Source organism: Macaca nemestrina, chromosome 15, assembly GCF_043159975.1.
Source record: "Macaca nemestrina isolate mMacNem1 chromosome 15, mMacNem.hap1, whole genome shotgun sequence".
Classification (NCBI taxonomy): Eukaryota; Metazoa; Chordata; class Mammalia; order Primates; family Cercopithecidae; genus Macaca; species Macaca nemestrina.
Window position 1 is genome coordinate 18,238,449 of NC_092139.1, and position 17,069 is coordinate 18,255,517.

The following is a 17,069-nucleotide window of genomic DNA, read 5'->3' on the forward strand; positions in this document are numbered from 1 at the left end:
TGGATAAGACTCCAGAGGTCCTCAGACTTGGAGGGCAGCCCCGTTGCATTTCTCCAGTTCCTTTACCTAGTTCTGTGCCCTGCACTATCTGGGCGACCCAGGGGCCATGTGACCGATGGCTTTGCCAATGGCCCTCTGCATGCACACCCTCATTAGGTCCTCCACCACAGCCCTGTGGGGAGGCACTATTAGCATGCCCATTTTACAGAGGAGGAAACTGAAGCTCACAGCCATGATTGGCCCAATGTTCCTTGGCCAGTAAGGGACCCACCTGGATTTTGTTTTTGTTTTTTAGAGACAGGGTCTTCCTCTGTCTCCTAGGCTGGAGTGCAGTGGTGCAATCAGCTCGCTGCAGCCTCAAACTCCCGGGCTCAAGTGATCCTCTAGCCTTGGCCTCCCAGAGCACTGGGATTACAGGCATGAACCACTACGTCTGGCCCTCCACCTGGCTTTTGAATCTAAACTCTTTCCCCTCCTTTTTTTCTGTCCATAGAAAGCTAGCTTGCCATCTACATCTTTCTTTTATAGGAAGGCCCAGGATACCACCCTTCACAACACAAGGGTCTTTAATGTTGGGTGAAGCATTGTCTTCATCCATAAGCTAACCCACCTTCTGCAACTTTCCTCATCTATAAAACAAGGACGCTGCCTCTTACGTGAGAAACAAGAGCCAGGTACATAGGAAGTGGTTAATATATGGCAGTTGTATTAAAAACTACCTGTGAGACTTCCAGGCATTGGAGGCACAGGTAATAAGACCTTCTACCTCGATGCACCTTGGCATTTCCCCTCCTACTTGAGCAGGATTGATTTGCTTCCTGGTTTACAATCTGTCTCCTCCATAGACTCCAAGCTCCGTGAAGGGCCTATCAATCTTTCTCATTGTCGTGAATCTTCACTGATGCAGTCTTGTGCACCTAAGACACTGTTGGTACATAGTAGATGTTCAGTAAATGTGTAAAATTAATGAATACACAAATAGACCATTGAACTAACTGTTCTATGCCTCAGTTTCCTCAAACCTAAAACGGGGATAATAATCCTCACTACCTAGGCTGGCATGAGGGCTAAATGAATAAATGGACATAAGCCTGCTTCACTTGGGGGCTTTTGACCTTCCCTGGAGTGCTGTTTACCTAATTTGACACAAGAACTCTTTCCCGAGGGCACTCTTCGTGTCAAACTTTAAGAACATCTTAGTCATACCAGGGAGGCTAGACTAGAGTTATCAGTTTCACGTCAGACCTGCTAAGTGCCAGGTGGGTGCCTTGGAAATGGACCAAGGTTCAGGGGGTGGGAGATCCAAAGTTCTGGGTATAATGCTGACTCTGCCACTGACCGATTGGGTCCTCTTGATCCCAACTTTAGCCCATCTTTCTGGGCCTCAGTTTCCCCAGTTGTCAAGAGGAAGGTAATAAACTTTGCATAGCTCTCTAAGGCTGCTTGGAGACAGCTGTAAGATCATAAATGTGAAAGTTCTGTCCCCTGGCCTGACACAAACTCAAGGGTTGGTATGATGTGAATAGGACCCTACAGAAGCATCAAGCTTCTAATCAACTGGCAATTTCTGGACCCAGAGAAGTCTCTCTGGGGACTTTGCCCCACTGGCCTGTTTCCACGTGGTCTTTTGGGTCACTGAGGTCACAGGAAGCACAGGCGTGGATCCTGCGTAAATGCCTAAGAGCTCCGCTCAGCACCAGGTTTTCCAGTTTCATCTTCATGACTTTATCATCATCATCATCATCATCATCAGAAAATCCCTGGTATTAACATTTTTTACATTGCTAATCTCCATAAGGAAAAAGCAAAACTCCTTCCTGATCTTCTATGATAAAGCTAATTACTGTCTAGAGTTCTGCGTGTACAAATATCCTTCATTGCCTTATTTATAGCACATACAATCTCTTATCAGGGCTCTTCAACTCAGATGCAGAGCAAACGGGGTCAGATGGGGGCTGTGGCAAACTGGTGAGCTCAGTTTCCCTATCTGTAACCTCAGACGAGTTGCTCTCCACCCTGGCTGCATAGAGGAGACACCTGCACAGCACCCAGGTGGGAAGAGGGTAGAGTGAGCTAGAGATGGTGGGGGCTGGGGGTCACCAAGTCAGAGTCCTTACTCTCTGGCCATCCCCTGGGAACAACTTTGCCCCCAACCTTAGTGTGCTATTAATAGTCCCTCGCTTCCTACTTCAGTGCCCTGGACCCTGGCCTCGTGCATGGCATGTGGACCTGTTCCCAGCACTCGTGTCCAGGGGCCCTTATTCCTATGGCCCAGGGCAGCTGACTCAACTTTCACCTTCAGGCCCCCGCAGGGGGTCAACAGGGCCAGCTCCAGGCACAGGAAAAATGACACAGTCAGCCACCAGGAAATCCTGTTCCCTCAGTACCAACGGGGTACCGCGAGAGCAGCCTGTGGTGGGGAAGAGATTCCCCCAAGCCGCAGGCGAGACAAGGAATGTCCACATGGCTGTGTATGTGGCCTGACTTCCATGTGAAGGAAAATCCCATGTGAAAAAGAAAAAAAATCAAACTTCTTTTGTGTCTTGCTTGGGTGCCTAAAGAGTGTCAATGGCCTTCACCAAAGACCCCAGGAATACACTAGTAATGAAACAAGCTGAGTTATCATTTACAGCAGCAGTGAGGGGGTGGGGCGCACATGCCATGAGCTACCCTGGGTATCTCAGGAAGAGGGTATTAAAAGGAACCCAGGACAGGATCTGGGCTGGAGGTTGGGCACTGAGAGAGACCAGAGGCAATTCTGAGCTGGGTAAGGAAGGAGAAGTAACTCATTTAGCAAGAGAGGGGGATGTTGGGATTTTGAGGGTGTCACAGCCACCTTGCCCTTAGACAAGATTATGAAGTGGACTTGCATAGTCTCAGAGTGTCTTTGTCTGAGGTCAGTGTTCTGTTAGATTGTGGAAGTCCAACAGGAGAACAAAGTAACCTGGCTCTGAGTATTAGAATCATTCCCTATGCTCTGTTTTCTTCTTTCTCAATGGTAACCCATATTTACTGAACTTTTGCTAGTACTCAGCTTCCTGTTAAATTCGTTCTTTTTTTTATTATTTTATTTTATTTATTTATTTTTTTTTGAGATGGGGTCTTGCTCTGTCACCCAGGATGGAGTGCAGTGGCATGATCACGGCTCACTGCAGCCTTGACCTCCTCAGCTCAAGCAATCCTCCCCACTCAGCCTCTTGAGTAGCTGGGACTGCCCAGCTCTGTTGAAGTCTTTGTATCAAGATTGGTAAACCGTGGCCCTTCACATCCAGCCTACTGCTTGTTTTTTATACAGCCTGGGAGCTAAGAATCGTTTTCATATTTTTAAGTGGTCGAAATAAATCAAGAGAAGAAAAATATTTTGTGACATGTGAAAAATTATATGATATTCAAATTTCAGCCCAGGCGTGGTAGCTCACGTCTGTAATCTCAGCACTTTGGGAGGCTGAGGTGAGAGGATCGGCTGAGCCCCAGAGTTAGAGACCAGCCTGGGCAACAGAGCAAGACCTCCCTTTTACAAAAAAACAAAAAAACAAAAACAAACAAACAAACCAAAAAAACCCACAACAATTAGCCGGGCATGGTGGCACACACCTGTGGACCCAGCTACTTGGGAGACTGAGGTGGGAGGATCACTTGAGCCCGGGATATCGAGGCTGTTGTGAGCTGAGATCGTGCCACTGCCTTCCAGCCTGGGCAACAGAGCAAGACCCTGTCTCAGAAAAAACAAAACAAATTGTTTTTTGACGTCCCCCAAATAAAAGTTTAGCCACACTCAAGCATTGATGTGTTGTCTGTGGCTGATTTTCTGCTCCTATGGCAGAGATATGTTGTTATGACAGAGACCTCATGGCCCCCCAAAACCTAAAATGTTTACTATCTGGCTTTTTACAGAAGTTTGCTGATCTCTGCTTTTAACAGGTTAACTCTTGTTTTTTGTTTTTGTTGTTGTTGTTGTTTGTTTGTTTGTTTTGAGACGGAGTTTCGCTCTTGTTGCCTAGGCTAGAGTGCAGTGGTGCTATCTTGGCTCACCACAACCTCTGCCTCCCGAGTTCAAGCAATTCTCCTGTCTCAGCCTCCCCAGTAGCTGGGATACATGCATGCACCACCACGCCCAGCTAATTTTGCATTTTTAGTAGAGACGGGGTTTCTCCATGTTGGTCAGGCTGGTCTCGAACTCCCAGCCTCAGGTGATCCACCCACCTCAGCTTCCTAAAGTGCTGGGATTACAGGCGTGAGCCACTGCACCCAGCAGTAGATTAACTCTGTAATTCTCATGACAGTCCTAGAGTAGTTACTTCCATCTTATAAATTAAAGAACTGAGGTATAGGGAGATTAAGGGATATACCCTAACCAGGGTTTCTCAACTTCATTACCAATGACATTTGGGTGGGATAATTCTTTGCTGGGGTGGGCTGACCTGTGTATTGCAGGATGTTTAGCAGCATTTCTGGTCTCTAACTAATAGATGCCAGTAGTACTTTGCCCTTCCACCCAAGTTGTGATAACCAAAAATGCCCCCAGACATTGCCCAACGTCCTTTGGGTACAGAATTGGCCCTCGCTGGGAACCACTGACCTAAAGTCAGATAGGAAGTGATGGAACTAGGATTTGAACCCAAGACTGATGTGTTTGGCCACCAGCCACACACCCAGCTCCCAGGGGTGGGTTATTTTACTCTTAGTGATGGTTCGAGCTGCAAGAACATTTAATTCATTCTAATTTTCTTTTCCCCAAAACACTGTCAAAGGCTGCTGGGGAGTCTGGTCTATCAAGCAGAGCAATAACTTTATTATTTTTGTGTGTTTGTTTTAAGAGACAAGGTCTTTCCCTGTCACCCAAGCTGGAGTGCAGTGACATGATTATACCTCACTGCAGCCTCCAACTCCTGGGCTCAACTGATCCTCCACCTCAGCCTCTGGAGTAGTTGGGACTACAGGCATGCACCACCACGCCCAGCTAATTTTTTTAGAAAATGTTTTTTAGAGATGGGGTCTCACTATCTGGCCCAGGCTGGTTTCAAACTCCTGGGCTCAAGCAATCCTCCTGCCTCAGCCTCCTGAGTAGCTGGGATCATAGGCATGAACCACCACACTCAACCAGAGAAATAACTTTAAAAATGAAGTCAGCTCCTGTCCTGAGCCTCCCCTGCTCAAATGCTACCCTAGTTCCCACATGACTCAGAGGAGAAGCCATAGTCCTTCCTGTGAGCTCTGAGATCCCTGCATGATCCCACCCACTTCCTACCACCTCTACCCCCTGCCACTTCTCTTACCTTGCCTCCTCTTACTCTTCTCCTCCCTTAGGCCCCTGCAGCCCCACTGGCCTCCCCTTTGCTTCCTGGGTGTGCTCCCACCCCAGGGCCTTTGCACCTGCTCTTTCTTGCCCCAGATGTTTGCATGGCTCACCCCCTCACCTTCAGGTCTTGGTTTGAAGTCAAATTTTCCTTCTCTATCAGGCTCTCTTTGAGGCTTGGTGTCTCACCCAAGGATGCCTGGCTCCTTCCCTGCCTCGCATGGCATGCATCTTCATTTGACATACTGCATATGTTACTTAGTCATGTGTGGTCTGTCCCCCCCACCGGATATCAGCTCCATGAGGGCATGGACTTTCATCTTTTGTCACTCAGCACCAGGTGCATGGCAGGTACTCCACAGCGATTTGCTAATGGATCAGTTGGCTAGGGTTCATGTGCCCCAGCTGGGCTCTGGGTTCCAAGTTGCACCAAGCTCTTATCTCAAAACAGCTGAAACACATCCACCACTTACTACTCTCAGGGTCTCTGTAGTCACCAGCCAAATCCAGCCACCATCATCTTAGATGGAAAATGCAACAGATCCAGAACTGGGCTCCCAATTTCCATTTTTACCCCTTCCCCTACATCCGTTCTCTCGGACCAGGCCCAGAGATGTTTGCAAAATGTAAATCATATTGTCTTGGGCATTAAATCCTGCAGCAGGACCCCATCCCTGATTTAGTCCCCATTGGCCTTTGCCCACTCCGTCCCCATCCCCCATCTCCCCTATGCTTTTCCTATACACCTCTTTCCCAGCATGTGGGGCTTCCTCAGTTCTTCATCTCAGCCAAACGCCTCCTTACTGCCGGGCCTTTGTGCTTGCTGTTCCTCTTTCCTTGCACCCTCTTCCCAGGGCTCTTCATAGGATGGATTCCATTTTATCCTTGAGGTCTCAGATCTGATGCCATCAGCACACAGTGTCTTCTCTGTTGAAGAGAGAGCCCACCTACTCGCCTCTCTACATTCCAGTCACATTGCCCAGTTCTATTTCCTCCATACATTTGTCCCTACCTCAAATTTCCTTTATTCGTTCATTGCCTGTCTCCCCTTCTAGAGTATGACCTCCATGGAAGCCAGAGGCCTTGTTCTATATTGTTCACAGAGTACCCTGAGAACATAGTCAATAGCACATAGTAGGTGCTCAATAAATACTTTTTGGATGAATGAATGAATGAATGAATGAATGATTGGACAATTGGGGTCATCCAACACATTGATGATTCATTACCATTCATAGCTGGCCTTTCACAACTTTGGCAGTGGCTGCTCAGGTAAGCCTAGGCTTGAGTTATGGATTGTCAAGCAGCCCTGCAGCTAAACGCCTGCCAACAGGCCTGGGCACATCTTCACATATGGATGGTAGGACAGGAGGATAAAATGCTGAATGATTTTTCTTTTTCCTTTCCTTTCCTTTTCCTTTTGTCTCCTCTCCTCTCCTCTCCTCCCCTCCCCTCCCCTTCCTTTCCTTTCCTTTCCCTCTCTTTCTTTTTCTTTCTCTCTCTCTTTCTTTCTTTCTTTCTTCCTTTCTTTCTTTCTTTCTCTCTTTCTTTCTTTCTTTCTCTTCCTTCCTTCCCCTTCCTTCCTTCCTTTCTCTCTCTCTCTTTCTTTCTTTTCTCTTTCTTTTCTTTTCTTTCTTTCATTCCCTCCCTCCTTCCTTTCCTTTTCCTTCCTTCTTTCCTTCCTTCCTTCCTTCCTTCCTTCCTTCCTTCCTTCCTTCCTCCCTCCCTCCCTCCCTCTCTCTCCCTCCCTCCCCTTTCCTCCCTTCCTCTCTCTCCTTCCCTCTCTCTCTTCTTCCTCTCTCTATCTTTGTCTTTTGATTTAGTGAATAGTATAGGATCCTTGGCAAAGAAAGCATTCTTGACTAACTTCACAAGATTTGGGATACTCCTGTTCCATTCACTACATTACACTAAAGACATCATGCTCTTTCCTCCTAGCTGCTGTGCGGAGAAACGGCCTACACACTGTGCCCACGGAGATGCAGTTTCTCGCCAGCACAGAAGCGTAAGTTATTGGTGAAATTTGTAGAGGAGACAGTGCTTGATTCAAGGAGACAATGAACAAGAATTCAGTGCCGCAAATCATTTTCCTCCCATCCCTGAATTTTTCTCCAAACGACCTAATGCCTAAGTTTCCACCATTCATCTCTGTGGCTTAAACATTAACCTCAACAGCCTCCTTTAAAAAAATGCAGACATGGAAAGGGTAGGGCAGTATATTAAATCCCTAAAGATCTGGTGAGATTGAGGATCACAGGTACTTTCCTCTTGCAAGAAGAGATCCAGAAGAGCAAGATAGCACACACTGCATGACACAAGGAGGAGAGGGGTGCAGGCAGGGTTAACAGTCCATACAGACAAGAAAATACCTTATAAAACAATAACAGCCCTTCACCCTACGTGACTTAGAAAGCATCTTCACATTGATGTTGAAATCGCATTTAGTCTAGAGTATCCTTTGCATTATGGCAATGTAGTTAAGATCATAGGATTTGGAGTCGCAAACACCTGACTTGGAACTCTGGCCCTGCTCCATACTGGCTGTGTGAGATAATGAGGTAATGTAGATAGAGCAGGTTGGCTGGACCTTACATGTCCAGATGTTAGCACTTGTTATTATGGCATTGTGATCTCAATTTAACAGGGATGACACAACTGGGAGCCAAGCAATCTGCTCAAGACAGTGCTGGGCATTGATCTGGTCTATTTCATTCATTCAGCAAATATTTATTCAGAGCTTACGATGAGCCAGGCACTATTCTAGGGATGGAGATACAGCAAGGAACAGACAGAAAGCCCAGCCCTTATGGGTTTACATTCTAGCAGCAAGACACGGATAAATGAATATAATCCATGGTTTGTTGGGTGGTGGATAAGCTTTGGAGGGAGATCAAAGCAGGAAGGAGGGTGGGGGAGGCGAGCTGGCAAGTGGGAAGGGGCAGTTTGAATGTGGGTAGTCAGGGAAGTCCTCACAAGAAGGTCGTGCTTGAGCAAATCTCTGCAAGAGGTGGGGAGTGGTGGGGGTATCCATGGGAAGAGTGTTCTCAGCATGTGGACCAGCACATGCAAAGCTCCTGAGAGGTCAAAGAGCAGCCAGGAAGCCAGTGTGGCTGGAGAATCTCAGTTACTCGGGAGGCTGAGGCAGGAGAATCGCTTGAACCCGGGAGGCAGAGGTAGCAGTGAGCTGAGATCATGCCATTGCACTCTAGCCTGGGTGACAAGAGTGAAGCTGTGTCTCAAATAAATAAATAAATAAAAATAAACAAAATAAAATAAAATTGATAATGCTATATATGCTGTTTTGTAACCTGCTATTTCACTTTTTTCCTTCATTTCAGTCTGTTTCGAAATACCTATTTTACTTAATGGAGAATAGTGAACATCATATAATGCCATAATGTTGGCCTCAATAATGCCAAAATTATGATCTTTTAGTTATATACTTAAAAATTCTTAATGTCATTATTTCCCAAAACTCTTTAACTGTACAAGGAAAACAACCCAGAAAATAAAAAAGAAAAAAAATACGTAATTCCACTCCTGGGAAAGATATCAAAACAACTTGCATCTGTTTCTAGACTTTAAATATTTTTATATTCATGAAACATAGCTATTTCTTTATTTCTATTTATTACTTATTAATTTTTTTTAGAGACAGTGTCTCACTCTGTCACCCAGGCTGGAGGGCAGTGGGGCAATCATAGCTCACTACAGCCTCAAACTTTTGGGCTCAATCAACCCTTCTGCCTCAGCCTCCCAGGTAGCTGGAACTACAGGTGCATGCCACCACGCCCAGCTGATTTTTTTTTTTATAGAGATGGGATCTCACTATATTGCCCAGGCTGGTCTCAAACTCCTGTCCTCAAGCAATCCTTTGCCTTGGTCTCCCAAAGTGTTGGAGTTATAGGAGTGAGCCACCACGCCCATGAGGATTTATACAATAAAAAACTAAATGGTATTGTGGCATGCCTTTTCGCCGTAGTTTGTGAATGGACAACTTTCATCTTAATAAGCATCCATTTAATAGCTGCATTGGTGTTCCATCCAGGAAGAGAGTCATCTTTATTATCAGCCCCTTTTAGATGGACATTTAGACTGTTCTTCATTTAAATTATATTTAATGGCATGGTGAGTTCCCTTGTACCCACCCCTGAGACACTTGTCTATTTCTTTAGGATACATTCTTAGAGTAGAATATCTGAACTGTAGAGTTGCACCTTGTTACAGGTTTTTGATACCTGTGCCAAATTACCTTCTAGAAAGATCACTCAGCTCCCCAACCCCTGGGCAGTCCGTGGCCTGTTCTCCATGTGTTCTGAATGGCTTCTCTTTGGATTTGTTTAAAGCAAAGACCACCCTGGGGAGACGGAGGTTCCACTGGATCTGCTGGCGGACTCCAGGAAGGAGGATGAATATCGTGGGAACATCTGGAAGGGCTTCCTCATCTCTATCCCTTACTCAGCCAGCATTGGGGGCACAGCCACACTCACAGGCACAGCCCCTAACCTCATCCTGCTTGGCCAGCTCAAGAGGTAGAAAGCAGGGAGGGTTCTGCTCCTCCCCTCCTCTTCCCTCCTTCATTCAACATCCAGGGAATGTGTATTGAGAGCCTTCTCTGGGCCAGGCTCTGGGAACACAGCAATACACAAAATCCAGTGAGATCCCTGCCCTTGGGGAACTTCCATTCTGGCGGGAGAGACAGGCAATAAGTGAAAAAGCAAATGAATATAAAACATATCTGTGTGATAAGTTAGGAAAAAAATACGGCAGGGAAAGAGAGTAGAAGTGAGGAGAGTGGGGTGCTAGTTTATGTAGGTTGGTCAGGGACACCGGTTCTCTCTGATGGGCTGACATTTGAGCAGAGACCTAGAAGAGAATGAGCCACGTGGACACAGGAGGGAAAGGCATTGCCGACTGCGACAGCAGGGAGTAGCTCCTACAGGGCTTGGAGGTGGAGCTGTTCCTGGGGAGGTTCAGGGACCAGCAGGAATACCAGGGAGATGAAGAGCCTGGGGTGAAGGGAAGGTGAGAAGACATAAGGTGATAGTGGTAAGTGTTGTCTAAGAACTCCTGCTTTTCCTTCAAGTGAGATGCGGGTCATTGGAAAGGTGACAGCAGAGGAGTAACCCAGTGGGAGGCATGGGTCTGTGGCTGTCATGGCCTGAGAGAAGCCTTCCAACCATAAGCAGAGTCCCCCAGTGGAGTGGGCTCTGCTGGGAGCTAAAGTCCCCCCATCCCTAGAAGTGGTCAGCAGTGACTGGGTGGCCGGTCAGGACATGAGGATAAGAGAAAGATGCTCCAACTGCACAACTTGCCGCTCCCATTATTTTAAGCCTCTGGTTTCCAAGATTTTAAAACTTCAGTATTTCAAGATCCTGTCTCTAAGACTTTTAGGTTCCAGGATTCCAAGGCAGGGTTTCCAAGATTCCTTGCAGTGGAGATGTAACATAGGTTCATTTAATTTACATAAATGCAAATGTAAGCATTTGGCCAACAAAGGGCACCAAAAAGTATTTGATATTCAACATGGCCGCAAATACTAGCCGACTTCTTTACCTGTTGCCCAACCAAAGAATCAAAAACACGTGGGGATGAAGGGAGGCCCTGCTGATCTCCCCGAGAGAGGTTTGCTATGTGTGCAACTGTCAGTAACATACACGTGAGTAATTACAGGTATTTTCACAAGAGATTTTAGTACACCCATGTTTGGCCTTGTGTTGATTTTAAACCTTAACCCCTGGATGAGATGAATTGCCAATACATTCCCAGATTCCAAAATGCTTTGATTTTAAGATTTGATGATGGAAACCAGTGATTGTCAACCATGAACTGGGAGAGGTGAAAAACAACCAAAAAAAAAAGAAGTCGTAGGTGTGTTTCACCAATTGATTTAAGCCCGCTGAGTTTTACTGCAAACCTTAGATGTCTTTTTATCTCTATCCCTTAAAGAAGGCTGTCTGTGCCTTCTGGTTTCAGCTCACTGACAGAAAAACCAGAAGCAAAGATGATCCTGCTTCCGTTGTGGGGAGTATCTAGGCTCAGCCCTTTAGTGTTCTGCGGAGGGGGAAGGTAGGCATTTGGTATTAGGGTTTGCTGGGACCCATCCCCAGGGCTGGACAGGAAGATGTGGGCTCTGGGGATGGAGAGCAGAGCCTAGGTTGAGGATGGGGAGAATTGGAGGGGAGCAGTTGTTGTCAAAGCGTTTTCAGACTGCCTGCCTGCCCTGATATGAGTAGGACTTTGTTCCAACCTGAAATGAAATTGGGGAAATTATATGTTTTTTTATATGTTTATTTCATATTTATATTTTCTAAAATATATCTTATGTACATTTAAGTATATAATATATTAACATATAATACATAAAATATATAATGTTAACTATATATACAGTAAAAATATCAAATGTAGGATTTCAAGTTAATTACATGCAAATCTTATGCAACACAAGGGCTCAAATGTAGACCCTCTAGTGTAGGAAGAGGGGATTTAAAAGGAATGCTAGGTAATACGTGATTTTGATTCTCCAGCTGAGAACAGGAGAAGCCTTGGGAGACAGGAGAAGTGATTGCCCTGAGTGGTCCTTTAGCCCTTGTTGCCAAAATACATTTTATTGGTTTATTCTGATTATAAAATGATATTGGCACATTAAAGAACATTTGGAAAATGTAGAAGAAATTTGAAATACCTTCAATCCCACTGTCGATATTTTAAGACTTTCTTCTAGACTTTTCTATGTCCATATATTAAATGTGCATATATTTAACGTTTTTGCCAGTATGCTCTTAATACAGTTTTATAGTCTGATTTTATCATTAAAATTTTTTAGAAAACATAATTTTTAGTGACTATGTATTATCTTATTTTGGGTGTACATACTTTAATCCTAAGCATTTAGATTGTTTTCATTTTATGATAATTATTATTTTGCTATTACAAATTATGTAACTGACCACACACTTGCTGATATTTTAATATTTTTAAAACAATATTTTTGTTTTGTCTAATTATAGAGGTATACTTATTCATTGTAGAAAATACAGGTAGAGAAAAAGGAGGAAATAAAAACCACTTAGAATCCCACTATATAGAGTTTATTAATATTTTTGTTTGCTTATTTATTATATAATAACTTAATGTTTTGGTTTATTTACTTATTTATTTACCTAGAAATGTCCATGAGTGTCCACATACTTTTGTATACATCATTCTATAACTTACTTTTCCTCTTTTCAATCTAGCACTTATATTCCTGACCGCATTTCTGGTTTTTTGTTTTAAAGTTTATTTCTAGTAGTAGAATTTCTGGATAAAAGGATATGCACATTTTTAAGACTCTTACTGCATTTTACCAAATCCCTCTCCAAAAAAGAGTATTCTGATGAACAAACATCAAGAATCTGCCTGTTTTTCCACATCTTCACCAGCACTAAGTGTTATTGCCCTTCATCCTTTCAGGCTTGATGATGTCTTAATAAAATTGAGATTGGACACCATTCAGCAGAGAAAGAACTCATCAACATCACCATTGCCTGGACAAAATGCCCAGGGTCTTTGAGCATGTATAATAAAGAGGGCAAAGGTTTCAGCCTGCAGATGTGTTATGCTTGACTCCCACATTCATTAAAAACATTTTCATGAATTGCCAACATTTAAACATCACATAATTTCAAGTAAAACCCAAACCTGGGCTTACTGGCCCTGCACTCTTGCATGGCAACCCTGGGGGAGCAAATAGCAGCTGACCCCTTTAATGAGCACGGCTCTCTTCAATTCACCATGGCCGGCCTGGCCTGTTTCACTCACTCAGGTACCTGTCTGGCCTCCAGGGGACAGAGATTTTGACTGTAGCGCACCTATTGGTCCCATTGGGTCAGAAGCCAGCAGCCTCCAAAGAAGAGGAAAAAAGAGTGCTGCTATTAGAATAGGTGGAAAACAATGTTCCCAAGACTTCCATGGGACCCTCTCATTCCCCTCTTGACCCACTAATACTAGTACCGCCTGGTCTCGTCTGCCACTCCCCAAATGGGCATGGCTGCCCTTGGCCTGTTCTCATCTCCCACTGTTCTCCAGTTTCTTTCCACAGTGTGACGTGGTGAATTTCGGCTCCTGGTTCATTTTCGCCTTCCCTCTTATGCTGTTGTTCCTGTTGGCAGGCTGGCTCTGGATCTCCTTCCTGTACGGGGGACTGAGCTTCAGGTACCTCTCATTTTCTTCTTGGCAGGTAGAGTGGGGAAGCAGGGAGTGGCCCTTCTAACCTCAGCATCTGCCTATGAAAACTGAGGATGATTGTTATTTCATGTCGTATTCTCATTTCTTTCTTTTATGTATGTATGTATGTATGTATGTATGTATGTATGTATGTATGTAGTTTTACACACAGGGTCCTGCTCTGACACCCAGGCTGGGGTGCAGTGGCACAATCGTAGCTCATTGCAGCCTCAATCTCCCAGGTTTTAGTGTTCCTCTGGCCTCAGACTCCCAAGTAGCTGGGACTACAGGCGAGTACTACTGTGCCTGGATAATTTTTTTTTTTTTAATCTTTTGTAGAGACAGGGTCTCACTATATTGCCCAGGCTGGTCTCAAATTTCTGGCCTGAAGCGATCCTTCCTGTCTTGGCCTCTCAAAGCTCTGGGATAATAGGTGTGAGCCACCATGCTAGCCATATTCTCATTTCTTGACCTCCCAGGGATGTGAGGATTAAGTGAGAGGTGTGACCTGCCTGCCACACCCAGACCCTTTGTTGATGTCACATATTATTACTAATTATTAATAGTATTGTCTTTAAGGTGAACACTCTTGACCAGAGAAGAGGGGAGTGCACTATTTCCCATTTTACGGGGCCCTGATACAGAAGATAATCTGGGGAGGCATGAGGACAAAATATTAAATAACACCAAATCATATTATGGGAAATATGTCTTTATCAACTCTCATCACTCAGTCTACTTACGTTAAGGAGAAAGTCTCAGTTGGGTGCTAAAGAAACCATAATATCTAACATTTCCAAATCAACCTCTAAACAAAGAAAGAGCAAGCTTCAGACCCAGAGACTTGAGCCAGAAATGATGTCTAGCCAAAATATAATACTGGCACTTTGTTTTCCTATATTTATTTTGGTTACTTCAATTACTTTTTAATATAGTTATGTTAATTTGGATAGGCAACACATACATATGGTTCTCAAAAATCAAAACAACACTGAGAAGTATGCAGTGAGAACCCCTCTTCCCAACCATGGGCCTCTTCACCCATGATATCCTCCCAAACAAGCATCCACTTTTATTGGTTTCTTGTGTAATCTTTCAGAGTTTTCTTAAGCAAATATGAGCAGACATAGATATCTTTTTCTGGTGACAGGCCTGCCTGACAGATTTTAGTTTTTTATTTTATTTATTTACTTATTTATTTATTTAGACAAAGTCTCATTCTGTCACCCAGGCTGGAGTGCAGTGGCACCATCTCAGAGTGCAACCTCCACCCCCCAGGTTCAGGCCATTCTCCTGCCTCAGCCTCCAGAGTAGCTGGGACTACAGGCTCTTGCCACCTTGCCTGGCTAATTTTTTGTGCTTTTTTTTTTTTTTTTTTTTTTTTTGGTAGAGATAGGGGTTTACTCTGTTGGCCAGGCTGGTCTCAAACTCCTGACCTCAAGTGATCCACCCACCTCAGCCCCCTAAAGAGCTGGGATTACAGGCGTGAGCCACCCATGCCCAGCTGTTTTTTAATTTTTATTTTATTTTATTTTTTCTCTTTTACGTTGCAACTCTAGCTCAAAGGAAACAAGCATTTTTATAAGATACATTTCCAGAAGTGGGATTTCTGGATCAGAGAATAAACACATTTTTATTTTAATAGATATTGTCAAATCATTCTTCATAAAAATTTTACATGTTTCCTCTCCCATGCACAATGTGTGAGAGTGTCTGCTTCCTTGCAGCAAAGTGGATTTTTGCCAATCTGATAAGAGAAAAATAACTTGCATTTATTTTATGAAGGGTAACTTTAGGAAACTTTTCATAGATTTGGAAGCATATGAAAAGTTTGTTCATCGGTATTTTCTTTCCTGTGAATTGTGAAACCGTGTGTTCATATTTTTATACATTTTTTCAAATGGGTTGTTGGTCCTGTTCTTACTAGTTTCTGGTACGCTTTATATTTTGGAAAGATGAGTGCTTATTCTGCAATAGAAGCTACATTTTTTTCCTGATTTGTCTTTTGGCTTTGCTTATGGTGCTTTTCTCTCTAAAAAATTGTTTTAATTTTTTTTCAATCTTTTCTCACATAGTTTCTGAAATTTCAATTACAGCTTAGAAAGGTTTTCCTAATACAGGACTCATAAAAGAATAATCATGTTTTCTTCTAGTATTATATTTTTTACATTTAAACTTCTGATCTATTTGGAGTTCATCCTTATGGTACAGTGTGAAGTTTGGATTCAGCTTCATTTTTTTTTTGTCCCAAATGTTCACCCAGTGTCCTAACACCATTTATGGACACACAACGTTTTACTATTTTGATGAAGTCAAATTTATCTATCTTTGGTGGCTTGTGCTTTGACGTCATATTGAAGAAACTGTTGCCTATTCCAAGGGCATGGAAATTTACCCCTGCCTTTTCTTCTGAGAGTTTTATGGCTTTAGCTCTAACAGTTAGGTCTTCAATCCATTTTGGGTTTAATTTTGTATATGGTGTGAGGTAGGGGTCCAGATTCGTTCTTTTCTACTTGGCTATCCAGTTTTCCTAGCACCATTTGTTGAAAAGCTATTCCTTCCCCCACTATTCAGTCTTGGTACCCCTGTCAAAAATCAATTGGCCATAAGTGGATGGGTTTATTTCTTGGCTCTCAATTCTGTTCCGTTGATCTATATGTCTGATGCCATTTACTGAATAGTCCATCTTTTCCACACCAATCTGAGATAGCAACTTTATCATAGACTAAATCCCCATTTGTGACTAAGTCTGTGTCTAGACTTTCTGCTTTGTTCCATTGATTCCTCAGTTTATTCATGTGCCTGTTTGACCCACTCATGGATTTTAAGCCTGGGAGTCATATGATCAGATTCACATTTTTAAAGATCAACCAGGCTGTACATGGGGAGAACAACTGTATCAAAGGAAGACAGTTGCAGGGAGACCAGCCATCAGGCAGTTGCAGCCTCCTGGACAGACAGGATGTGACTTGGTCAGGTGGTGGTGGTGGTTGTAGGTGAGAAGTTAGTTATACCTGCAGTGGACACTCCTAACCTCCCACTTTCTGTTTCAGGGGCTGGAGGAAGAATAAATCTGAGATAAGAACCACTGCGGAAAACAAGGCTCGAGCTGTAATTCGGGAAGAATACCAGAACCTGGGGCCCATCAGGTATATGGGGGTCCTTGGATTGAGGAAAGAGCTGAATCTTAAATGCTCAGGAAAGCTTCCTCCTGGCCTGGCCTTGGGCCCATGGGGGCTGAGCTCCAGGGGAATTCCAGGACCCATGGCCTGGGAGCCTAGAGGTGGAGAATGGGAAGTGGTTTACACAGTCAACCTCTTGCCCTGGTGCTGGGGTAGAAACCTGAGGACCAAAAAACCCCTCAGAATGTACTTACAGTGGGATCTGCTATCTTCCACCCAAGGCACCATTTCCCTCCCGGTACACAGAATACCTGACACTATCTTAGGTGGCTTCCAGGACCTTGTTTAATGCACATTTCCATATGGTGAAAATAATGGGTTCAGTAGGCCTGTGTTCAAGGACCAGCGGTGCCACTCATGTCCTGTGTGGCTTTGGGCAT

The 17,069-nt window shown here is 44.1% G+C and overlaps 1 protein-coding gene across 3 annotated transcripts in view; it reads left to right on the top strand.

Moving 5' to 3' along the window:
• LOC105496484 (solute carrier family 13 member 3) overlaps positions 1 to 17,069 on the top strand; it is a 122,749-nt gene that overhangs the window by 75,992 nt on the left and 29,688 nt on the right. For all 3 annotated transcript variants that reach the window (XM_011766954.3, XM_011766953.2, XM_071079177.1), the window contains 4 exons: positions 7,235 to 7,301; positions 9,643 to 9,828; positions 13,370 to 13,495; positions 16,561 to 16,656. In XM_011766954.3, coding sequence (XP_011765256.1) covers positions 7,235 to 7,301; positions 9,643 to 9,828; positions 13,370 to 13,495; positions 16,561 to 16,656 — 475 coding nt within the window. The remainder of the gene's footprint in view (positions 1 to 7,234; positions 7,302 to 9,642; positions 9,829 to 13,369; positions 13,496 to 16,560; positions 16,657 to 17,069) is intronic.